This window comes from Mollisia scopiformis (assembly GCF_001500285.1).
Source record: "Mollisia scopiformis unplaced genomic scaffold LY89scaffold_20, whole genome shotgun sequence".
Lineage (NCBI taxonomy): Eukaryota > Fungi > Ascomycota > Leotiomycetes > Helotiales > Mollisiaceae > Mollisia > Mollisia scopiformis.
In genome coordinates this window covers 291,881-316,180 of record NW_017263600.1, presented here as the reverse complement: position 1 = coordinate 316,180, position 24,300 = coordinate 291,881, and the positions used below count along the sequence as shown (strand labels likewise).

The following is a 24,300-nucleotide window of genomic DNA, read 5'->3' as shown; positions in this document are numbered from 1 at the left end:
GCTTCTGTCATGATCTTATGGTTTGGGTTGTGGTGGGGGTCAGAGCGGCTCGTGTGACTTGAGGTCGTGCTTCATTCTTCCCGTAGATGATCTGATATGTATTGTATTGGGGTCGTGACGCGGAGTTGGTGCCCCGTTATGTAAAGGAGAGTGGTACTGCAGGCAAGCAGGTTCGAAGGATCCGCTGAAAAAGGCCAAGTAACTTGAGAATTTCGTTCATGTACAACTCCGTATGGTGAGAGTCGTGAAAAAGCAAAGAAAAGATTTGTAGGCGCGTACACGTTTTCAACGGCTGACGGCTGATGACAGGCTCCCGTCAGCCATCCATCCCTCCATCAAAAGCAAAACCGTCATCTTCCAGTGAGTGGAAGTCTTCTACCACTCACACCATCTCCCATATCCCACATCCGACCCCCCCTTCAATTGCCCTGCCTCATCCTGTCCCACCCTCCCTTGCAATCCGGCACCCAGAATCGCAGTCCCGCGGTGGCGTGCACACCAGCACACCTCCCCGATTGGTCCAACACGTGATCGATCCTCGCCCTCTCCTAATCTACAGTACCATCCTCCTTCCCCCAAACCGAAACAGGGTTTCAAGGAAAAGGCAGGCAGGTTCACCGGAATCGCTCACCCGCAATTCCGCGAGGAAAATGCGATGTGCAACAGAAGTAGCAGAAGGGAGGTTTAGGCTTGCGGCTTCTGTTGATACATGAAGGAGGTACCTTGGGACCTGTTCCCCGTTCTTTTTTTGATGCTCGCTTAGACTGGGATGGAAGGGGATTGACGGTACGTGAACTGATTTTAGGTTTCGTTTCTATGCTGGCTTGCTTGATGGGGTTGTGTACTCCGAGGATTTTTTAGAGTTTGTCTGGATATGGTCCGTCGCCCAGTCGGGGAATTTATAGGATTGTTAGACTGCAGTTTCTAGAGTTGAAAAGGTATATTTTAACGAAGTGAGCGCTTGTGACGTCAAGTCTTCGAGCTTTGGGGATTTGAAGGCTCGTGGTTTGTGTGATTAGTGAACGTGATAGATAGTAGAGTAGTGAAACTTCGAAATGGAATCGTTCCTATAGGTCCAATACGGCTCCAAAATACTTTCGTAGACTCTTGGCGGGTTTGACGGGGCTAAAGTTTATTCTTCGAGCGGCCAAGCCAAGGGACAGAGAGGCTCGGCTGGTTTTGCCAATAAATTCCTGCTCTCTGACGCTTAGGTTCCACTTGGTCGTGTTGGTGTAAAGTACTCAAAGACTTTCTTCAATCTGCAACTTAGTTGATCGCTCCATCTCAGAGTGTCCTCGAAAGCCTCTGATCTGCCTTTGGCCGTTTCTGCTTATCCTCGGGACCGAACATGGCTTACGGAGGTACGATTACGACGCAAGAACAAGGCGTACCATAACGATTTCTAATAACATCGACATATTATTCGATCAGTCCTTACAGGCAACCACCTTGTTCGGCGTTGTGGTACAGCTCTTGTTCAGGGTCTGGCACTACCCCGACCCTTGAACGACCCACATATTTTGCCCAAGTGACGAAGCGGAACGGCCCGCGAGGGACACATGGATGTTTGATTGTGCCGGAAAGGAAGAGGCTCAGTCATGCACAGGAACATGAACGGGAAGATAAGAGGGCTGAAGAGCTGAGTAACGGCTTCATAAGAGAAATATTCAAACAGCAAATATCGTCGCAGCTGAAAACATCAAACCCAGGTAAACAGGAATCTTGATAACCAGTAGCAGCCGTCTCGCGGGAGATGAGGCGTCGCTCTGGCCTCTCACAAGTAAGCACTTGCTTTCCATCACATGTAGTTTCCTGGTATCTCCGTACCAATGAAAACATTCCCACTCCCGAGCAATAAACTTTCCAAACACGCGGAACTCCTCCCCGGACCCCGATTATAGCTCTGTATTAAGTATAGCTCAGGTATTTGCGGTGCTGGTGCGGCCGCAGCTTCTTCTCTCCTTGTTGTCGCGTGGAAATATCCATGCAACTCCCAGGTCTGACCTCATAGCAAGAACTCAAAATTTTGAGGCTTTCCTCTTCCCTGTGCTGACTTCAAAGCTACCTTTATTCAAGGATAAATAATTACAACCTTGAGGGTTTATACCTCTAGCACTTTCCACATACAAATTGAGTGATAGCAACTCACTCATTGGTCCAAGACCTTGATTTGTCTGTGCTCTAAAACCCTCAAGGGTGTAATTATTTATCCTTGAATAAAGGTAAAAAGCCTTAGCAGCAAAAAGAAAAGGTGTAACCTCTAATGCAAGGTACGGACTCGTGTCGCACGGAAGCACAGTCCCGGAAAGGGTACGGAGGTACCTCCATCCGTTCGTCGTTTGACGTTTCTTGACAACACATCAATCAATGCCGTCTTTCCAAACAAAACTCAAATAACGCTCAGGTCGGCAGATATTGATATCAAACATCCTTCCTCCTTCCTCCCCTCCATCCAGATGTACCGAGAAAAGCAGAAGCAGAGCAATGGTACATGCAGTACAAAAAAGAGGAAGACACGGACCACCCTCCGCACGACGTGCAACAGAAAAAAAAATTCGTGGACTGTGCACATGTGAAAATGGAAAATTCATTACACAGCGCTTGCTTGGCCCAGCGGCACAGAAGATTCCTTTACCCGTCCGGGAAGCCGTAACGTTGCGGAGAGGGGAATGTGTACGAAAGTTACCAGTACGTATGTGGCGATGGAAAAGTGGATGACGATCGGCACGCCACGAAAATGCGACTTGCAACAGACTTCGTCTTGGCGGCGGTGGTGGAAAAGTAAGCATGTAAGATGATGGCGAATTGTTGATTGCTTATTGTTTGAGTGTGGTTTTTTGCTGGTGTTTTGATGTTTGGGATAAGTTGAGATGAGCGAGTTGGGATTGTGTGGTGCCGAGCTTTTTGAGCTGCAGTTGAAGTTAGTGCGACCAGCGAAAGTGGCGACAAAAGGGGCAGGAGCTGCGTTAACTTGTTGGTGATTGAGGAAGGGCCGTACTTTTGATTCGGATTAAAAGAGCATGTGGCCTTTGTGTCGTTCCTGCATATTTCGAGTTTTTCTTCCAGGACCGCAGTAACTAACAACTTGCTTTCAGCCTCAGTGAGATCTGGCTTCGGGAAAAGAGAACCCATTTATCGACTTTTGCGGCATATGGATAGATTGATGAGAGGCCTTGGAGAATCCTGGACGCCCGTAAAACTCTTTTCCTGGCAATTGTAGTCCTTGTTGCTGCACTTGAGCATCGCTACCAACAAACACTCAATTGATACCTGTCACAAGTTTGACAAGATATTTAAGATTGCTTAATCACCTTCAAGGCGAATAGACTCTCCGCTATCATGCGGAATGTCATCTACTGGGTTATTAGATACGTGAAAGTTTTTCTGGGTTCTTGCGGCCTGCTATCTTGTGCTTCCACAACTCGAGAACAAACAACATCAATCGTTCAAAATAGGGGCGGTCGACAGACTTTTGAGACAATCCTTAAGTACTCTAGATAGGTACTGACATAAGCCCCGCTTCCATCATTAACATAATTACATACAACCGAATTACACTATAATGAAATAATGGTATTACTTATGGTCCTAGCAGGTGTGAACGTCAAACTAGCATTCTCAAAGGCTTCCTTCATGGGAACATTAATGTATTATTTTTTATGCACCAAATGATACGGCATACTACACTTGAAGCTCATTCTGCCATCCCTATCCTGATAGAATGTTTGCTAATCTTGATCCCTTTCTCGCATGCGATAGTAATTTACCAAAGACGCCCAAAAACTTGCTTTGCCTCCGAAATACTTCTCGTATCTGTCGGATCGCTCACTTGGCAGGGAATCTGCATATTCAGCACCCCGAAGCACAGGCTTGGCGCATTTGCTTCACAGGTGGAGGAAGTATAGATATAATTGTTCTCAATAGCATGCTTAGAGCTCTATGTTCAACGATACTAAGACAGAGTGATCAAATAGATCCACCTGTACATTTTCATCAAAAGTAGCATCAATGTCTGTGATTGTCGACAAACAAGTGGCAAACAAATTCTTAGTCTTGGGTATTTCGTACTTCTAATAAACATACTATAAAACAACAGTGTATTTAGCTAACTCGTGTCACGTACACAATGGGGAGGTAGACAGACACAGAACAATCTCAGCATCGAAATGCCCGATGCAAACATCTCGCGCCCGACCAACAAATTCACTAAAGCAGATAAAGCGAAATAAGCACTTTTTCCCCTATAAAGGCCCCTTGGTGTAGTGGTCAACATGGCCCCGTAACTGCGCATACTGTGGTCACTCAACGATACCACTGCAGTCGTGAGGCTGCCCAGGTTCAATCCCTGCCATAGCTCCAAAAGCTGTGTATACTGTGGTATCTGGCGGGTGCTGAAGATATCACTGCAGTATTGGGGTAGCCCCGGGTTCGATTCCTGGAGGGGGTCCAAAAGATCTTTTTGGCGCCTTTGGAATATATTGTGTGTGTGTGTGTTTTTTGCTCTTTTTTCTTCTTTTTTTGGCAAGTGCGATGATTGTTATTTGAGGATCTGTAGAGGGTTATGTCTAGATTTCAAGGACGCTCCGGTGGTCCTTCTGTCATGAAGGGGACAACTAAATTCATTTCGAGACGACCTATTATGGGTTGACAGCTGATCAAGTGTCTTTCCACAACAAGCTCTCGAGTCAAATCGAAGAAGTAGAGTCGCAATCGAGACGGTATCCTTGATGGGTCGGCGACAACAAGCTATCGTTCAAGTTCAGCAGCTTTTCCCTAGCAGGTCGCGAAGGAGAGGGATACTGGAGTGCTCAGGTTGGTCGCAAGGGTATTAGAGCTGTACTCCGCAATAAGAGGGCGCTGGCGAAGAAAATCGAGGAGGCGAATGGGTGTGAGCTTACGGTTGCTCTGATTGTTCCCGGGCAAAGAAGCAAGACTATAAGAGAGATTGGCTTCTATGGAGGGAAGGAAAACATCAAGAAGGCGAAGAAGATCATCTTGGAAGAACTGAAGAAGGCCTAGGAAAATGGCTGTGGCACATGGTAGCTCTACATAACATGCCTTGAAGTAAGAATAATGTAAAAACTGCAATACGAGATAATATTGATTGAGAGTTTGTGAAACAATGTAAGTGGACTAAGTCCGAAAAGTGGATTAAACTTTGAAAGATGAAATGGGTGTTAGAACGAGGTGAACTCTTGTTCATCTCGAACCTCGAAAGATCTATTTTTCGGAATTATATTGCCCGACGGGCTCTGGAATATTATTATCTTATATTCCAATTCTTACGGCAACAAGAAAGCCACAAATCGTAAGTTCGAGAATTTTGACTATTGTAAAATGCCTGTCTTGCGCTTTTTTCAAACTCCAAACCCTGCTGTTTGGGTTGACCTCTTTTACTTGCTGACTTTTCGATTCATTCTTGGGTCTGTAAATCAATTTGATATGTTGAGCTTCTCAAAATGCTTAGACATCATGCAAGAGTTAGAGAGCGCATCTGGATGTGGAAAAAGAGAACAAGAGTGGATCATCAGATCATGATGTGAGATTGCATGGTTGATCCGAGATCTATCTTTGCCATGATCTGATGTGACTTTCCAAGAAAGAGATGCGTTCTGCAATGCGCACGAGTGAGGTTTAGAGAAAGAAGAAGTGAGGTTTGCGATGTCGGCTTCAAACGGATGTGGCTTGACCCCTCTCTTTCCCACGCGGCTGCACCTGTCAAATTGGGATTAGCTGGTCAAGGGGATTGCAGGGATGGCTTAGCATGACGAGCTTCCCCTCCATCAAAACTACAAATGACCAAAATTCTCACGCATTCACCGTCGAGTCAGACTTTCTTTCCTTTCTTAAGCCATCTACGGAAAGTCTTTGAACTCGATATTCGACATCGAGAAGACTTCAACATCATCTGAACATTGTCAATTGCTAAATTCAGGTACGTTCCAAGCTCCCAAATACCCCTGTAAACAATGGAGATCACCGCATCTTGATAAGATAAACGTTTGGACTTTACCCCACTCTTCTGCGTCCAGTCTTCCAAAATAAATAAAAACTCTGCTCACCTCTTCCTAGATTCCCTCGACTTTCTCATTCTCTCATTACTTTCGCAATGGCTTCCCTTCGTGCTGCAGCACGGTTGCGCCCTATTGCCTCCCGAGTCACTCCCTTCCAAGCGCAACGAAATTATGCGGCAGTAGCAGCAGTCAAGACCTCTGAGCCATCTGGCGAGCAACCATTCTTCCCAGATGAGCCAGCTGGACCTACTGTCAAGACTGCCATTCCTGGTCCCCAGAGCAAAAAGGCAATTGAGGAATTGCATAAGGTTTTCGACACTCGAAGCTTGAACATGCTTGCCGACTACCAAAAGAGCTATGGAAACTACATTGCCGACCCAGACGGAAATGTGCTATTGGATGTGTAAGTGTTTATTCAAATTGATTGATCTAGCAATGCTAATTGAATAGCTATGCACAGATTGCCTCCATCCCAGTTGGTTACAGCAACCCCGCCCTTCATAAAGCCGCTCTCTCAGAGCAAATGGCGTCGGCCCTCATCAACCGCCCAGCACTTGGAAACTTCCCATCTCATGACTGGGCGGATATCCTCAAGACTGGTATCCTGAAGGTAGCACCAAAGGGTCTCGACCAAGTTTTTACTGCTATGGCTGGCTCAGATGCCAACGAAACTGCATACAAAGCTGCTTTTATGTGGCGTCGACAACACGAGCGAGGAGGAGCTCACGTTGAGTTTTCTGAGGAAGACATCACATCTAGCATGTTGAATCAATCTCCTGGCGCTCCCCAACTCTCCATCCTCTCCTTCAAGACTGCCTTCCACGGCCGTCTCTTCGGCTCCCTATCCACCACCCGGTCGAAGCCCATCCACAAACTCGACATCCCCGCCTTCGACTGGCCCCAAGCCACGTTCCCCCTCCTCAAATACCCACTCGAAGAACACATCCAAGAAAACCAAAAAGCCGAACAGGAAGCTCTCGCAGACGTCGAGCGCCTCATCACAACCCACCACCTCCCTCCCTGCGCCGTAGTAATCGAACCCATCCAATCCGAAGGCGGCGACAACCACGCCTCACCTGCCTTCTTCCGCGGTCTGCGCACCCTCACCAAGAAACACAACGTCCTCCTCATCGTCGACGAAGTCCAAACCGGCGTCGGCGCCACCGGTAAATTCTGGGCACACGAGCACTGGGGCCTCGAGTCTCCTCCCGACATGGTTACCTTCTCCAAGAAAGCCCAGACAGCAGGCTACTATTTCGGGAACCCCGAACTCAGACCCAACAAGCCGTACCGCCAATTCAACACCTGGATGGGCGACCCTGCCCGCGCTCTCCTGTTCCGCGCCATTATCGAAGAAATCGAGCGTCTCGACCTTGTGAATCACACTGCGCAAGTGGGCAATTACCTCTTTAACGAGATTGAGAAATTGGCAAGCAAGTATCCGGGCGAGTTTATGAATCTGAGAGGCAAGGGACAGGGAACGTTTATTGCGTTCGATAGCCCGCGACGAGATGAGTTCTTGAAGAAGGCCAAGAGCGTGGGTGTTAATATTGGTGGTTCGGGCGAGAGGGCCGTGAGGTTGCGGCCCATGTTGATTTTCCAGAAGCATCATGCGGATATTTTGCTGGATGCTTTGGAGAAGATCGTTAAGTCGTGAGAGAAAATGGGATTTGGGAGTAGGTCTTTTGCCCAATTTAAGGGCTGGCGAGATGAGATGTTGCCTTTCAGCGAGTTAATGATCATAATTTTCACGTCTTACTTTGAAGTGCATTGCGGTGAGGTAGGTAGGTGTTTATTGTTTCATCGCATAGCATTATCGCATTACTATCTGCTCATCCCCTTCGTGCTCTCTTTCCTATCAACCCATCATCATGCAAAATGCAAGCAAAGCAAAGTAGCCCGCCAGCCCACCAACCGTACCGTCCGTCCATGCTTGCTAAAAAAGACGAAGCAAAAACCGACGCCCAATGCTGCTAATATGATGATGATGATGATTGATCCCTCGTGTCGTTGTATGATACATAAGAAGTACAGAGATACACTTTTTTTCCTTTCTTTCTTTCTCCATCCACCTCACCTTCAGCGTCATCGTCTCCTCGGCAGGTTCGTTTCGTGAGTAACACCATTCCCGTTCCCGTTCACTGACACGGGGTCTGCAGCCGTACTCAGGCCATTAACCGTAGTTTTCACCTCGGTACTTGGTAGACTACCATCCATGTCCATCATCAGAGCCTCTTCGTTCTCTCGCATGAGATCCTCTTCCTGTCTCCTTAGCTCTTTCTCCTCTTCCGTTTCCTCGACCTCGATTTCCATGCCTGGAGATTCGGCCGGTGGCGGCGGAGGAGGCGGTGGTGGAGTTGCGTCTTCCTCTTTGAGTCTCTTGTTGGACTCAGCACCGTCCATTCCACCGGGAGTAAGCTCGGATTCGGTATCTTCGCGTTTGCGTTTTAGGTCCGAAAAGGAGGGAGTAGCGGATATCGAAGGGTGAGGCGATGCGGTCATGTCGACAGGTGTATTGGGCGTCAGTTCCATGGTATCGTCTGCTTCCTCTTTTACCTCTGTCTTCGACTCCTCGAATGATTTAGAGACGCCGTTACTCGGTCCTCCATTGGCGAGCTTCAGGGCCTCCTTTTCTTTCTTCTTCTTGTCCATTGCCTTTTTCTTCTCGACTGCTTTTTCGAAGAAAGTTCGGACGTATTGCTTGACTTTCTTCTCTTGCTTGTCTGAGATCTTGGTAGGGTCCTCGACTCGATTGTTTTTGAAGTCCGAGGCGACGAGTTTCTTGCCGACTTCCTTGGCGAATTTCTTCAGGTCGTCTCTGGGAAGCTGTTTCGTAAATTTTTGCATTACGTATTTGATGTGCGGGAATAGCTAGGATAGAGCAATTAGTCAGTTGCTTGAGGTGAAAGGAAGTGGGGACTTACGGTGTTTTCGTACAGCTTCATCTGTTTTTCCTTAGATAGCGAACGCCATTTTTCAGAGGGAGTCTTCTTCTCTTTCGGAGTTGAGTCGGCTGTTGGCGCTGATTGAGGAGTCTGAGAGCTGGGGTCAGGTTTTGTGATGGAGTCAATAATATTCTGTAAGACCTTGGCAGTCTGCACAGATTTTGGAGGAACTTTTGGCGGTGGAGGATCTACTGCAGGAAGTGTTGGCCTGTGCCAGGTTGTTTGATTGGTTTTGCTATAGTAATATAGATGGCCATTTTGGTCCGTGGCAGTAAACCATCCAGGAGGGAGAGCATTAAAATTTCGCCTTACAGGGGCTCGTGATGGGACGAAAGTTCTTTGTGGAAGTGCGTTGCGGGGTCCAGTCGGTGCAACAATGGCTGCTGGCGTTGGGGATCTGGTGATTTCCTCTGCTCGGTCTGTATTCCGACGTTCGAATACAGACACTGCATTGGGGTCAAACTTCTTCCTGGGTATTCGATATGCAACCTCAAGCTTGCTCCAGTCGTCCAATAACCGCTTAGCTTCAAAAGCGACATCTTCGTGCTCGGAACTCTTCAGCGTCTCAATGGTCGCTTCGATTTTCGAATCGATGATTTTATTACGAGTGACCCGGGGGAGCTTGTACAGGATATCTAGAACCTGCAGGATGACATTGTTGTCGTCTTTCCAAGTCGTCAGGGTGGTTCGGAGAATTTGGTAGCCGTGCATCTGGACGACTCGGTTGCGGACCCTATCGTCATTGCAGCGCTGAAGACGACTGAGGAGTTTAACAGCGATCCACTTCTCCTTGCATTGCATGAGAGTGGCCATGACCTTCCGGACACCATCCTCATCAAGACCTTTCGGCTGGACGTTGTTGACATATTCTTCGTCATCCTCACCAGTCTTCTTCTTTCGAGGCTTCTTAGCGACAGCAGTATCCCATCCGTCACCATCGTCAATACCGAGGGCTTCAATTGTCGCATGAGACAATTTCGTCGCACGCTCGGTCTGTGTCTTGCCTCCGAGAAATCCGGTACAGTTATGCTCACCGCAGTAGCAGGGTTGAGGGTCGGCACCATAGCGGTCCACATTGTAGTTGAAAACCAACTCCTCTCCAGCTTTGACGTGGCGCTGGGCAAAAATGCCCATGCGCAGCTTCTCCCCCACAACCCATTTGTCCACGTAGCAGTTAGGATTGCAAGAGTGATTGCAGAACCGTCCAAGGTTGCCCTTTTTTGTAGCATCGACGAACTCATTTTTTGTGAGGGACATGAAATAAAAGTGCCTGATACCTTCTTTGTTATACTGGTCCGTCCGCCGACGAAACGTCGGCTCATTGACGACTTCACCGATGTACTCGAAAATGAACTCATCCGGATGAAGGTCGACATTTGCACGCAGACCGTAGCCCTTTTTCTCCGTTTTGAAGACCGAGACATCAGCGAATTGTTTGCGTTGGAACCGTTGATTTTGGCAGCCTACACCACAATTGCAATCTCCGTCAACGCATTCCATTTTGGTCGCACGGTTGATACAGTCCGAATCCTCTCCGCATGCATGATTCTTCCCGCCTCCTAGAGACGCTGTCAGTGTGCACACAGTTTGGAGATATGGGAGTACTCACTCCACTCCTCAGAGCAATCGCAATCCAGAGCATCATGCTCGGAATATCCCATGTACTTAGAGCCATAAATGCACTCCTTGATTACCTGAAATACAGATACAGCCTCCTCTGTAGCATCTGGCAACGCATCGAACAGCAGTGGTGTGCGTGCACGTATTTTCTGGGTGCCTTTTCGTTGAAGTTTGCGTGCTTTTCCAGGTTCGCTGGTCACAATAATGTCCCCGCCAACTACTTCCAGACCCTCATCATCTTCAGACCTGGGGGTCTGGCTAGCACTTTGCTTCTTGATCGGCGACTGTGATACGGACTTATTGGCAGCAGGAGTTGTGGATCGAGACATTTTGGCACCGCCTGGTGTGGGAAAATCTTCGTAATTGCCATTCGCAGTGTCAAGTTCCCCATATTGTGAGCCGCCTTCCTCAAGCTTCATGTCGCCCAGCGCAGCATCCACAGCTTCGGGCTTGATATCTCTTGTGTCGTCTGCCATTTTGATGCGCAATTGTAGGTTTGCAGATGTGGGTGATATCGAGGAGTCGTCGGAAAGGTGGTTGTGAAGGCGACGCCGCAGTCGGCACTCGAGGCAGGTCTGTAGCTGCTACAGCTCCGCACAGTGAATGCCCCTGCTCCCAATGGGTTATTGGACGTAATTCCTTTCAAGAAATGTCGTATCGAGCAAGATCCCGTCGCGCAAAGAAGTTGTCGGACTCCAAAGAGTGGTTGCGCCTAGGTGGAGGGTTGCGACTGAAGGGAGAGTCAAGAATATGGATCGAAGCTCTGCGGAAAAGGATGTCGTCGAGTGGGTGGGAAAAGCTAGATAGCTCGTAGGCGAGGACATGAAGCGCGATTTCGACTGAATGATCGGAAGTGTTCTGACAACTAGAAAGAGGAGGGAAGTTGAGGTGGACGAAGGAAAAGCAGATACCACGTCTACCTTGTCCGCATATCTTATCTGCCCAAGAATCCCTTTGTCGCTGGTAGTGCGCTCACATGTCACTATTCACATTTCATCTCTCCGTTCCAAACCACAGTCGTTCCCAATATCATTGCTATGAACAAGAAGAAGAAGGAGATTGTGACTAGATACAGTTTAAAGGTCATCCGTCAAGCGACGCCGGCAAGTTCCGCGAGTTGATTCCCAAAGCAACAATTGACATCTGCGCCCACTGCCAAATATTTGCCCTTCAGACTGTCACCCACTGCTTCTCGTGGGATTGGCATCCTGCTAAGGTCCAAATCAATGCCTCTGCTTGGTGACAGACGTCCCCGCTCAACAGAGAGACCATGCGCAGCATTTTCTCATTTCGTGCCTTTGACAGCGCACGTGTTCCCAACAATGGAAATGTACTTACTCACCTAGATAGGTCCTCTTGTGAGAGATAGAAAGGATAGTCGTACATATGCTCCTTCGACCACGGCTGTGATGCTTTTCACGGTGCTGAGAGACGACACAAGCAAACTCTGCAACAGTTGATCTATATGACCATAACCCTCAGTAGATTCGTGGTTGCCAACCTGCGGATCCTTTGTAATGGGAGGAAAAGCACCGAGAATGTAGTTCCACCCAGCTTTCATCTTTGCATTATAAAGAGATTTCCCGTATTCATATGCGCACGGTCCGAAGAAGGCGTCTGAGCGACTATATCTCGGCCAACAATAGTTTCAGCCATTATTGATAAGACCGGTTGTTGTTTTTGTGCGCCAAAGTGGGATGGTGGTTCACTGCCTGATGCCTTCGTCCTACTTGAAGCGCATTTGCAACCGTGATATATATCGTCCACACATTTTTCCACCGCATAAGTTGAGGGCGTTTGCTGCCGTCAGCACTCTGCTATCCATCTTTTATTCACTTGTCGAAGCGTCGCAGGTGTACCTTCCGAGGTATTGACCAGCCCAACTCGACCGACGACACCGCCTCTTGACAACAGGTGACAACAGACCACTGCACCTCTGCATCCAGCATTGCGCACTTGTGGCCGATCGGGTAAAGAGAGAAGCGGAGTGAGTGCAGGCAATCTATCAGCAACGTCAGTGATGGGCATGATACAGAGGTAGGTGGATTGTATGGCCAGTTCCCTTCCTATGAACGAGTGACAACGCATCTCTACATTGGCGCAAACTCTGCCCCACCGAAGGATTGAGAATATATGAAGAGGTCGAGCCCGCAGGAGAACGATAAATTGAGCAGCTCGCAAGTGTTTTAAGAGCTTCTCCTTTCCTTGGGATGTGGCAGTAATGTGGTTGGGATTTCCAGCGAAGTCGAGATTTGCGGGTCTGGTCGCAGGAGGGTTGCGCCTTTTGTTGCGCCCCTCCCACTCCAACAAATCTGGCACTGTCGACATCGTCTCCCACATGGCAGGACTTCAAGTATGAAGTTGATATTGTTGCGGCTCTTGTGGATATGTTCCGTGCTGTCCTGGCTGGTGGTCGTCCAGCCTTACCAGGTCAAAGTGAGGAACGATTGGAGAGAGCGTCGCACGGTCGCTGGTGATGTGATCCCTCACAGTCCGCTAAGCAGCGTTGGTCGGTGATTGGGCGGCCCTCAGCGCTCCTCGTCCAATCTCTCCCTCTTCTTTCTTCTCTCCTGCAAGGCCAACGCAGAGAATCGTTTGACCAATCGCCAAAGCCATTCTCTCCCCTATTGTCAGCCATCAATTCGAGAAAATAAAAAGTTGTTCGCGAAAATTGCATATCTTTTGGGTTTTGGGGGACACGCTGGACAGTCTTGAGAATAGGAGGATCAGATGTGGCCCCGACACTGCTGCAGCTCCTGCAACTAATCCCAGACTGCAGCTGCAACTCTGAATCCAGCGAGTCAAAGGCGCGTCTGGCTCAGCATCCTGCATGAAATATGTATGAATTCATTTCACTATTACTACCCGCTCTATTAACGCCTGTTTGACGCTGCAGGCGATTCAGAGGGGACAAGACACGAGCCACTCCGGCTTGCTGTACCTTAACTTTTTGCTACTACTGCGAGCGAGCGAGCTTCCTCTCACGCACACCTGCACTTTCTTCTCTTCCACGCTTCACAACTCCTCCCTTCTGCGACCCATTATTTGACCCTTCTAATTCTTCCCTCTCGCTCTCCCCTCTTTCGCCCACCACGGCCTGACACTCTTTCAATTGCGACCGCTGCGCCATTACACGCTCACTAGATTGCTTCGAAAGTGATATAGACCTGTTTCCAAGATACTTAATGCTCTATAATTCGCCCTTTCCGCCCTCCCTTCTCTCCTCTCCTCCCACCCCCCAGCTCCTCTCTGTTACACCCGGCAGATCCTCTTCTTGCACCCAGAGCAGTGCCATTCCTTCTTTGTACATGCCCACTTTACCACGATGGATCCGGTGATTGGGGAGCCCTTTCAGGAGCACGAAAAGGTACGTGAGAGAATCCCTTCCAAAGCAGATTCTACACCCTATAAGAACAGTTGCGCCTGGAGAGCGCATTACTACCTCTCCAGGCGCATCGAATATAACCCGTACCACCTTCTGTGCTTCGTCAGTCGCGTCTAAAACTAATGTCTTCCCGCCTATAGCGCTACATGCTCACAGAAGCGCTCAGGGCGAGCACGATCCCTCTCGAAAGGCTTTATATTATGCTTCAAGAAGCAAATGGACCACCGGCATGGGATGATATGGTTCTTCCTCGTGGTATGTGGTGTTCATTGATCTCCAATTGAAACTCCCGAGTGCAAGGTTCCCCAGATTGCGAATATCGCATTACAACACACAGACTTCGGACCTCCATCTATTACTTCGGAATATTAATCTAGATTGCTTATTATCATATAGGGCGAACTTTAAAACAGTGTAAAGCTGCGTTCGAGAGCCTGCGACCTGCTCTTCCTCCTCCTCTTCCTCCTCATCCTGTTCACGCGTACCCGGCACCGACCCAGCCTTTTCAAATTCCACCGAAACGCAAATCTGAATCTGCAATACTTGGGCCTCCTTACATGCAAGCAGAACCTCCTGCAAAGCGAAGACAATCCGGAATGGAACCTATGGTGGGCGCTCGAGATATCCGTCCAAAGCCGCCAAATGGTGGTTCTCCAATCTCGATGAGTTCCACGCCGCCCACTGCTCCACAAAAGCGACGAGGCCGTCCTCCCAAAGCGGAAGTAGATAGAAGGAATCGAGATGCAATGCAAAGGGGCGAGGTCTTTCCAGCTCAATTTCTACCTCCAACAACAGAAGAGTTTGCGACAAGTCCTTATACCCCCATTGCGCCAACACCTCCAGTTTTGGCTCCAGGCCCACCGACTCCCCAAGGTTACATCGAGCAGACTCCACCAGACACTCAAGCAGAAGATTCCCCAGGCAGGAAAAAAAGGCCGAAAGCACCACCAAAGCCAAAGGTATGAAGTAATTCGGTAGTTGTGAAGGTTTAAACTAACAATTAAAAGGCCGCCCCGCCCAGACAACCTGGTGAAGGCAGCTTCTCAGTAAATCCGCAATTGCCAATAGTAAGAGAGCCTCATGTACATCCACCAGTACCGAACATTGCAGCCATAACGGAATTGGAGCAAACTGGTCCATCCCCTCAGTCAGCTCCAAGTGTTATGCCGAGCCCTGTATCAGCGACAATCGAAGCAGCAACCTCAGCAGAATCTCAACCTTCAGCACAAGCCGCCTCCTAAATTCTATAAGCCCGTTTCCTTATATATTCGACGCCATTTTAGGATTCTATGACACGTCCTACGGCCAGAATCCCATGGACCAGTTCGTTTTTTAACGGCCCCTACGATCGATCGATGATCGACTTACTAGAGTTACGCCTTCAACGATCGAAATTTGATGGACAGCAACTATTACGCAATCCACGATTACTTCTAATGTCCTAATTCCTTCGACGAAACATATTTTATGCCTTTTACGCTTTGACGACACGATCAAGCACTTCGTTTTCACCTTAATACATACACACATACCGTGCCAAAACAACCGCATATTTCCTTTTACTCTTCTCAGGATTTTTACGTTTCTACGCAAGCGGACGATACCATTGACGTTACGAGCAAGTAAATTCGATCATGGGAGGCTAGCACTGTATTATTCATTTGCAAGGATATTTGGCATGCATGTTTCATTATATTTCATTGGGATCTACGGTTGTACAGGCGCTCGTCACAATTTTCTCTTTCTCGGATCTACATGTACTGCATGACTCACTGGGACTTTCCTTTCTGTTTTTGTCTGAATAGCACACGCGCGGCACGGAATAGTTGAGGAGCGCATGATGCCTAGAACCCTGGTCAGGAATTGGACGACGAGATAGGGAACGGGAGGGGCGAGGGGAAAATGATGCAACGCATGAATTGTACGATAGGAGATCAGGAACCCACCACAGCACTGTATCACCATGAACAACGGGAATGTACCAAGGAAGATAAAACACAATATCTACCGTGGGGGATGAATAACGGAGTGGGACCCCCCACATTCAACACACAACCACACAACCACACAAAAAAAAGATATCTATCACATTTCTCCAACGAGCCGCGACGTTGAGAAACATGTTTCATACGTGCGTAAGGTTAACCGCCCGGGTAGTTCCCTTTCTTCCATATGAAGACACCTCCACCTTCCTCTCTCTTTCCGCGTGCACCTTTCTCTTTCAGCGCGCGTCAATATCATCCGAGCGAGCCAGCCGCCAGAGCCTTGTCTCGTTTTATACTTTTCGGACTTCCCCTTCGTTACCCTCCGTTCTGCTTTCGGCAGTTAAGCTTCCTTCCTTCCTTTCTCTGTTTTCATCCCGTTCTTGAATTTTGAGAGTAGAATAGAGGATCACGTGTAAGTGCACGTGGGAGGGCCACAACGGAATCGCAAGACAGACAGGGGACGGGCCGGCAAATCCGCCTCTTCTCTTCTCGTCTCTTAGCTGCAGGATGCAGCCGTAGTCGCATGTACGCGACTGTTTCCGGAAAGTGGTCATCTTGATCCCCATTCATAAGGGGTGTGTGTGGTGTTTTTGATCGAGAGAGGTTGGATGGAGGAGTGGGCGTGGTGGTGGTGGTGGTGAGGCTCGTATCGCGGATTCCAACGGATCGCCCCGGTTCGGTCGGGAGATGCATGACATACCTACTATTGTCTGAATAAGGTCGTCAGCAGGCTGGAATAAGGTTTCAGCGTTTTTCGTTTCTTCTCGTTTCCTGGCCTGGTTTGGAGGACGGTGGCTTGGAAGGTATGATGTGCAGCGCTCGGTGGCCTATCGCGCAATTTTTGAGGGCCGGTGGGCTGCCGATACCAAGGATGCTGGAGTTTCGGGCTGGTTTTTGGGGTGGTGTAAGACCGGTTCTCGGTGTGCTGTGGGCGTGGTGATTGGGTGTTTGGGTGCGGAGGCGGGGAGATTTATTGGGAGGGTTGGATTGGGGTGCTGTGCCGTATTGGGTGTCTTGATCGAGATGATGGAGAAACGGAGTGGGTGTGGTTGAGTGACGCATCGATATCTGCTTTGGCCATTTCTCTTGTTTGGTTCTTGATGGGGTGTTTTGTCGCAAAGCCCGTGGTCATCGAATCGGTACTTTCAGTTTTATTGGTCTTCTCAGCTTGATCTAGTTCTCGCAGCTTCTCAACAGCAGCTGTTATGCATTTTGTAATCTTTCCATTCTTGAGAGTGGAGACTATTCAATAATCTCAAGCCAGGTATCAGCTTCTCCACTGCCTTCTGGCAGATATATCAATTTCCCACCCCGGCAGTGAATGCGACCTCCCGAAATTCAAAGCGTATGCTAGCTTGCTTTCTAGCCAGCTACACAAACTCCCAGCAAGAAGTTGGAGGTGTCAGACATTCTTTTCCCCGAACCATGTATTGGAAATAGTTGTGTTTTTTCTATCAAGTCTGCCAGCATTAAAGTAAGAGACGGCAGCTGAATAGCCTGTCCGCCTTCTCCGAGGCCTGGAGCCTCGTTCTTTGGTTGTGTTCTTTGCTTTCTTAAGATCGGCTCAAGACTGGCATGTATCTGATCATCGAGTTATCGATACCACTACCCGGCTTTTAGAGTCTCTCCACGTTCCAGACTCGTGGCACTTTTGTCTCGTCAGTGTTTGACACGGTTGCATTTCTTGAACCTCGGAGATGTTTGAGTCTTTGTCTTACATTTTCCTGTTAATATGTCGGATCACATCTCCATTTCTCGTCATTGAATCTTTCATAATCAGATCTAATTGGGTTTATCACCGTTGCATATTCATCCTTTCTAATTTTAATCTCATTCGCTGCTCGCCATCAATGCCGTTGGAGCTCGCTATTAGGGTCATCTTCGGTAGAAATCACTGCTCAAGATCTGCGAGACGCCCTGACTTTCTCTGTTGGAATATCGGATATCTACTCACCTCTCTTTAAAGCCCGCAACAGGTTTTAGCATGGATTCATGTTCCCGGGCAAAATCAGCATTTTTGAATAGGCGGGTGCGGGCAATGTCGGAAATCCGCTTCGTCCTTTTCATCAGCACAGTGCGCAATACTCGACGGTTCGCCTCCAAAAAAGAAATTGAGCATGGTGGAGGAGATTTGAATAATCAAAGTCTTTGTAGCGTCATGCTGGATGGAAATCGTTGCAAATGTTGGAATCAAAGCATGGATACTTTCCCAGACTGAAAAGGACCCAAGATTTTTTCACTCAGCAATTGGTAAAGCAAAAGCCGTCTAATTTTAGAGCCATCTGTCTGATCAGCCCTCATCAATATACTGTAGAAGGACTGTTGAGGTATGACTAAGCGAAGAGGCAGTATAGTCAACCTCTTTTTCTTAATCGCCCTCGTCCACTGGTATTAAATCCGAAAAAGACCCATATGTAAACACCAAAGCCCAATTCCCGTCTTCTGGTCCTCACCAAGAGTTTCCCACTTCTCCAGTCGCTCAATTAAGCCTTCAGCAATCTTCCAAGTTTTCTTTACAAACTTGTTAGACGCCTTCTTGTCAAAGTTCCTGCTCTTGTAATGCGCGTTGATGCCCTTCACCATTGCATTCTCATCCCCACTAATCCGAGCACTATTGAGCGCATCATGCAGTGTATTCTCTACGGCCTCCATATACGCCGCGTCCGTGAAAGAGTCCTTTCCATGAAAGCTCTCGGTCTTGGGCTCCGTCAACTCCGTGTGGGCGGATGTGTCGACCAACCGAATGAGCTCTTTGAGTGGTGTCACTTCGTCTTTCTGTTTTTATTTAGCTACGTGCTGCATCGTCTGGGCAGTTAACGAAACTTACGTCCATGAGCCTCCACAACCTATGATCTTTCAGAGTCGTCGCCCATTCTGGGGGACTAATAACACGAAATATTAGCATCTGTATCTCTACCTACTTCCAATGATTTCGGATTGCATACTTAGAACAGAGTAACGTGTTTCCTCCTGTGGCCTCCCGAGTCAATCTCAGATTTTGAAACAGATTTGTTTTCCCCTCTTCCTTAATGTCCGGGGAGACTTCCGCCCTATTCATCGAGAAAGCGACAGAGGGCTACTGAATGCTCACGCCTGCCGCCTGCCGCGTCTTCTCTTTGGTTTGTTCCAAGCTCTTCTTCTCGTCCTCGTTCAGTGTCCGGTAGGGGTGCAGGAAACCCCCGAGAGTGAAGCAAGTTGTGAACTCGGTGCCTGAGTTACGGTCAGCGGGCTTGACTGTGTAGAGCTTGAGTGAGAAGTCCATCATGAAAAACTTGAAGAAGGCCATTAAAAGTTTCAAAGATGTAAGTAACCCCCGATTCCATGCCGGGATTTTGAGCCACGGACTAACATGACCTATCGTATAGCTCCAAGAAAGTGCGGAAGAGTTCGAAAAGGCGGTGCTTGAACAGAAAACATTAAATTTGAAGGTGGAACGACAAGAGGAGGAAAACTGAGAAGGAAAGCAAGAAGCTAAAGTGAGGTTTGTCGAGAGAGTACTTACATTAGACTTAGCTGCTTTCGATACGAGAAATGCTTCAAAGTCATTAGCTCGCGCACCTGACCGTAGTACCCAGAGAGATTGAGGAGGAACATGTTCATGATGAGACTAGTGAGCATTTTCTAAATCGGAAATCTCACTTCAAATTCGACCCTATCTTCACGCCGCTCTACTTATATTATCACCACTCGACTGCAGTATCACGACAAGCACTGACGTATAGTAAGACTTTTGATATTATCTACAAAACAGACATCTAAGCACCCATATTCCTCGACAGATAGCAGTAGATAGAACGGAGGGAGCATCTCCCATCTCGCGAAACGCCATGACATCTATGAGCAACCCCAAGAAAGAATTATGAACAATAATATGCAACGAGCAGTACCCATATACGGCAGTTCTTCACCCCAAACGCCATCGCAATGCATAAAAACAAATGTCCATCCAATCACTTATGTTTTCCCAAACCCTGAAGATTAACCAACTCAGAATACCGTCCCCCCTTCTGCATCAACTCGTTGTGCGTTCCGCTCTCTACAATAACACCTTGATCAAACACATATATGATATCAGCTTTCTGAATCGTACTCAGACGATGCGCCACCGCGATCGTGGTCCTGCCCTTGGCAGCCTTATCCAACGCCGCCTGGACAACGTGTTCAGACTCCGAGTCAAGCGCAGAGGTAGCTTCGTCTAGGAGTAAGATCTTAGGGTCGCGGAGAAGAGCACGTGCGATAGCGACGCGCTGTTTTTGGCCACCCGATAACATCGATCCCTTGGAACCGACGATGGTGGAGAAGCCGTCCGGGAGGGACATGATGAAGTCGTAGATATTAGCTTCGCGACAAGCGAATTCGATTTCGGAGTCTGGGACGTCCTGGCGGTCGGCACCAAGGAGGACGTTCTCACGGATAGTCCCTTGGTAGAGGGTTGGTTCTTGGGAAACGAGGGCAATGTGAGAACGGTAGTCGTTGATGTTGAGACTAGAGATTTCTTTGCCGTCGACGTAGATACCGCCAACGAGAGGATCGTAGAAGCGTTCGAGCAGGGCAATGGTTGTGGACTTTCCGCAACCAGATGCACCGACCAATGCGATATACTGACCTGGAGAAACGTGGAGGTTGAGACCACGGAGGACTGGCTGTTCAGGCCGGGTGGGATAGCGGAAATGAACGTCACGGAATTCGATGTGGCCTTCAACGGACTCGAGTTTGGCTCCGTCTTCAGACCAGGAGTCGATAGTTGGCTTGCGGTCGAAGAGTATCTTGAGTTCTTGAGCCGCTTGTTTTGCTTTACTCATGTCCGCTACAGATCGTTAGTAATGAAGATTGATCGGATTAGGGCAACTTACGTGCGAAGGAGAAGATAGTTCCAGCCGACTGGGCACCAAAAATGACAGACGAGAAGCAGACGAAGAACTGGAACAAGGTGTATTCGCGATCCGCAATCAAATTACCACCATACCAGAAACCAAGCGCAGTGCAGGCGAACATGAGCGATTGCGAGGCAGCGTAGAGAAGCGATGACTTGAGGACAGAGCGCAAACTCTTTTGCGCTTGAGCATTGAGTGAGTTAGTATAGATTCGCAGGACGTCTGCTTCCCTTGTCAATGAAGCAACAGTTCTGATGGCACTGGTAGCTTCACAAGCAAAACTAGCACTGCCCTCGTAGGCCTTCTTCGCCCGACGCTGATACTGAGCCAGCATCCAGAAACGGAAGAAACCACATCCAAGCAAGACAGGAACTGTACTGATGCAAACCAGTGCCAATTTCCATCCGATAGAAAGACTGACAACAAAAGCCGCAATGAGCGTAGTAGTGACAGTAATAAGTGTGCCAAGAGTAACACCGGACAGACCAGCGACATGCGTCGTCTCCGTGCTCAAGAATGAAGTCAAAGCTCCAGCAGTATTTTCCTCCTTGTCAAAGAATTCGATGTCCTGTCTCAACATTGTTCGAAAAGCTCGGTCTCGAACACGATGGATGAGCTTCTCAGAGCAGTATGCGAAAGCGATTCCTTGTCCACAGAAGGCAATCAGCTGTATGAAAGCAAGCATAAGGTACATCAAAGACCAGAAATCAACATCGTGTCGGAGTGTGTGTCGAGCTCCAGGGATTTCAGCTCCAGTAACGGGATTTTTGACAACGATCGAGAGGGAAATAATTTCCTTGGCGAAAAAGATTGCTTGCGTAGGATTTCCTCCACCACAGATGATTGACCAGAACAATCCAACGAACATGAGTCCGATTTCATTTCTGTTGAATGATGCAATCAGCTTGATCAATGTCCAAAGCGAGGCCTGTTCTTCTCCTGCAGTATTGCGGCCCTGCAGTGCTACCGATGACTGGGATTTCTCTGACTGGGTACGTTTCAGCTTTCTTGAAATATTCTTGTCGTCTGGATCTTCTTCGTATTCTTGACCACTCTTATGACTTCTATTGGTCTTCTCGCGAACAAGCTGGTCATCCGCAGCATCAACAGCAGCCTGCTCTTCAGCGGTCAACTCGTTCGTCTCGGCTATCTTCTGAGCCTCAACCAGGTGAAAGTAAGCACCTTGTTTTGACAACAGTTCATCGTGAGTTCCTTGCTCCACAATCCGACCTTCTGTCATGACAACGATATTGTCAGCGTCCTTGATAGTAGAAAGACGATGGGCGATAGAGATAGTTGTACGTCCCGCAGCGGCGACTTCGAGCGCAGCCTGGACAACACCTTCGGATTTCGTATCTAAGGCAGATGTGGCCTCGTCTAGAAGAAGAATCTTGGGATCGCTGACCATGGCTCGGGCAATGGCGATACGTTGCTTTTGACCTCCTGAAAGGAGGAAACCACGCTCGCCGACATTTGTCTCATAACCTTCTGGCAGAGCTGTGATGAAATCATGGGCGTTCGCCATCTTGGCCGCTTCAATAACAAGGTCTCGTTTCTTTTCCTCGCTTTGATTCTCGTACTTGGTTCCAATTAAACCGTGCTCGATGTTCTTGAAAATGGTTGTGCCGAAAAGTGTAGGCTCTTGGCTGACGAGAGAAATCTGTTGGCGTAACCAGCGAAGGTTGAGGGTGCTAACATCATGTCCATCCAGAAAGACTTGCCCGCCGACAGGATCATAGAATCTCTCCACTAGTCCCACAATTGTACTCTTGCCAGATCCTGATGCACCTACAAGAGCAGTCATCTTTCCTGCTGGAATGACCAAGCTAACCCCGTTCATAACAACGACTTCTGGCCTGGAGGGATAGACGTGTTTGATATTTCGCAATTCAATAGTACCATCAACATGGTCAAGCTTCTCGCCGTCTTCCGAAGTAGGATCCAGTGGAGATATACGATCGATGGTATTGTAGATCTTAACAGCAGCGGAGATACCTGTTGTGAATGCCTGGACGTTGGGAGCCACGTTACCAAGTGCGAAAGCACCGATCATAATAGACATCAGGATAGTCAGGATTTGAGACAAGGTTAGCTCCCCGTCGACCAACAACCTACTTCCCATCCAAAAACCAAGTCCGTAATTCAAATAAAGAATCAAGAACATGCATCCAACCATAATGGCCAGGACGAATTTGTTTCTGTATCCATACTTCTCGGCATCTCCAAGATGGACGTCGTATTGGCGAGCTAATTTGTCCTGAGTACCAAAAGCAGTGGCATTTCGAATTGAAGAAATCACTTCTTCAGCAATCGTTCCTCCTAAGGCATAGGATTCCAAGGATTGCTTGCTGTATTTGACAATGAAGCGAGAGCCACTGCCCATGGTCACAACAATAGCGAATACAGTTGACGAGAGAATCAAAGTCAACTTCCATGACTTGATGAATCCAATAACAAAAGCCGTAATGAAAGTTGCAAGGGCGCTCATCGATAATGCTACTTTTTCGGAAATACCGTCCTGAACCAAATTTGTATCTGCCGTAATCCTAGTGGTGATTTCCCCAGAACCGAGCTTGTCGAAAAATCCAATGTTTTGCTTCATACAGGACCGTAGGTAATGCGCTCTGATCTTGCCACTGATATGCTCTCCAGTATAAATGAAGCCGACGGTAGAAATATATACGGTGACGAACTCGGCAATTCCAATGTAGACGAGATAGAGGACCCTATTGCCAATCGAGTCAGCATGTCTCCTGTTTTGGCTTCAAGTCAGATCACTTACATGTGTGAGATTGTGTGGCTAAACTCAGCGTGAGTTTGTGTGCCGGCGAAGTATCCGTTGAAATCACCAGCCAGACCACCAAACACAACTGTCATCAGAGGGAGAGCAGCGCCGGCAGCAATACTACATAGCGAGCTTATGACTATGATAATTATATCGTTCGTTGTGGAATATCGGTAGAGGGTTTTGAATCCGCTCTTGACCTCTGGTATATCGATTTGTCTGAGTATGATCTCCTTCTCTTGCGGAGTCAAATGAGCATATATATCGTCCTTCACCGCTACCTTGATGCTCGAGTCTAGCTTTGCTAGATTGTCGTTCGTGGTCGGCCCTGAAGAGGGCGTCCTAATCTGCTTCTCGTCATCGTCCGCGTGTGGTTTGATGGTTGAATCGTTTTCGTCAGTGGAGTCGCCGTGGCTCGCGCGATGTGAGCTCTGCTCTGACTTTTCAGGATCGCCAGCCATGTTAGGCGGCTCGATCATTGAAGGTTCTCGCAGAACTCGATTTGCAAAGGGAACAGAGGAAATTTAAAGAAATGGTGGCGTGGTGTATGCTCTTTGCGATTCCGAGGTTGCAATACTACTACACGTGCAAGGGTCGGCAGGTGCTAGCTCGGACCTTTCGATAACAACGTGAATGATAGATTGGAGAGATTGGAAGGGAAGGAAAATGAATCACCGAAGTATGAACTTTGA

General features: G+C 48.2%; 6 protein-coding genes across 6 annotated transcripts; 2 read left to right on the top strand and 4 right to left on the bottom strand.

The window, feature by feature from the left end:
• Positions 1 to 5,809: 5,809 nt before the first annotated feature.
• Positions 5,810 to 7,807, top strand: LY89DRAFT_687740 (4-aminobutyrate aminotransferase-like protein). The gene is made up of 3 exons (XM_018215569.1): positions 5,810 to 5,935; positions 6,073 to 6,417; positions 6,465 to 7,807. Exons 2-3 carry the CDS (start codon positions 6,110 to 6,112, stop codon positions 7,669 to 7,671), a joined length of 1,515 nt encoding a protein of 504 aa, XP_018067135.1. The 5' UTR covers positions 5,810 to 5,935; positions 6,073 to 6,109; the 3' UTR covers positions 7,672 to 7,807.
• Positions 7,806 to 11,238, bottom strand: LY89DRAFT_192605 (uncharacterized protein). The gene is made up of 3 exons (XM_018205716.1): positions 10,569 to 11,238; positions 8,939 to 10,518; positions 7,806 to 8,885 (listed from the first exon to the last, which is right to left on the bottom strand). Exons 1-3 carry the CDS (start codon positions 11,053 to 11,055, stop codon positions 8,100 to 8,102), a joined length of 2,853 nt encoding a protein of 950 aa, XP_018067134.1. The 5' UTR covers positions 11,056 to 11,238; the 3' UTR covers positions 7,806 to 8,099.
• A 1,025-nt stretch (positions 11,239 to 12,263) lies between these two features.
• Positions 12,264 to 13,068, bottom strand: LY89DRAFT_192734 (uncharacterized protein). The gene has a single exon (XM_018205717.1). The coding sequence runs from the start codon at positions 12,917 to 12,919 to the stop codon at positions 12,386 to 12,388; it is 534 nt and encodes a 177-aa protein (XP_018067133.1). The 5' UTR covers positions 12,920 to 13,068; the 3' UTR covers positions 12,264 to 12,385.
• Positions 13,069 to 13,658: 590 nt separating this feature from the next.
• Positions 13,659 to 15,430, top strand: LY89DRAFT_192736 (uncharacterized protein). The gene is made up of 4 exons (XM_018205718.1): positions 13,659 to 13,946; positions 14,105 to 14,219; positions 14,361 to 14,923; positions 14,972 to 15,430. Exons 1-4 carry the CDS (start codon positions 13,905 to 13,907, stop codon positions 15,203 to 15,205), a joined length of 954 nt encoding a protein of 317 aa, XP_018067132.1. The 5' UTR covers positions 13,659 to 13,904; the 3' UTR covers positions 15,206 to 15,430.
• Positions 15,431 to 18,308: 2,878 nt separating this feature from the next.
• LY89DRAFT_785357 (uncharacterized protein) lies at positions 18,309 to 19,211 on the bottom strand (the record flags this gene model as incomplete). The annotated part of the gene is made up of 3 exons (XM_018222885.1): positions 18,309 to 18,724; positions 18,777 to 18,831; positions 19,030 to 19,211. The coding sequence occupies 3 exons, from the start codon at positions 19,209 to 19,211 to the stop codon at positions 18,341 to 18,343; spliced, it is 621 nt and encodes a 206-aa protein (XP_018067131.1). The 3' UTR covers positions 18,309 to 18,340.
• Positions 19,212 to 19,899: 688 nt separating this feature from the next.
• On the bottom strand, positions 19,900 to 24,069 carry LY89DRAFT_591931 (P-loop containing nucleoside triphosphate hydrolase protein; the record flags this gene model as incomplete). Its single annotated transcript, XM_018209676.1, has 3 exons — positions 19,900 to 20,756; positions 20,803 to 23,549; positions 23,606 to 24,069. The coding sequence occupies 3 exons, from the start codon at positions 24,067 to 24,069 to the stop codon at positions 19,900 to 19,902; spliced, it is 4,068 nt and encodes a 1,355-aa protein (XP_018067130.1).
• Positions 24,070 to 24,300: the final 231 nt, after the last annotated feature.

Coding starts and splice junctions, on each gene's coding strand:
- LY89DRAFT_687740 (XM_018215569.1), top strand. CDS start 6,110: ATGGCTTCCCTTCGTGCTGCAGCACGGTTGCGCCCTATTGCCTCCCGA. Junction 6,418..6,464: donor GGAAATGTGCTATTGGATGT/GTAAGTGTTTAT, acceptor CTAATTGAATAG/CTATGCACAGATTGCCTCCA.
- LY89DRAFT_192605 (XM_018205716.1), bottom strand. CDS start 11,055: ATGGCAGACGACACAAGAGATATCAAGCCCGAAGCTGTGGATGCTGCG. Junction 10,519..10,568: donor CGATTGCTCTGAGGAGTGGA/GTGAGTACTCCC, acceptor CAGCGTCTCTAG/GAGGCGGGAAGAATCATGCA. Junction 8,886..8,938: donor TGAAGCTGTACGAAAACACC/GTAAGTCCCCAC, acceptor GCTCTATCCTAG/CTATTCCCGCACATCAAATA.
- LY89DRAFT_192734 (XM_018205717.1), bottom strand. CDS start 12,919: ATGTGGGAGACGATGTCGACAGTGCCAGATTTGTTGGAGTGGGAGGGG.
- LY89DRAFT_192736 (XM_018205718.1), top strand. CDS start 13,905: ATGGATCCGGTGATTGGGGAGCCCTTTCAGGAGCACGAAAAG. Junction 13,947..14,104: donor CCTTTCAGGAGCACGAAAAG/GTACGTGAGAGA, acceptor TCCCGCCTATAG/CGCTACATGCTCACAGAAGC. Junction 14,220..14,360: donor TGATATGGTTCTTCCTCGTG/GTATGTGGTGTT, acceptor ATTATCATATAG/GGCGAACTTTAAAACAGTGT.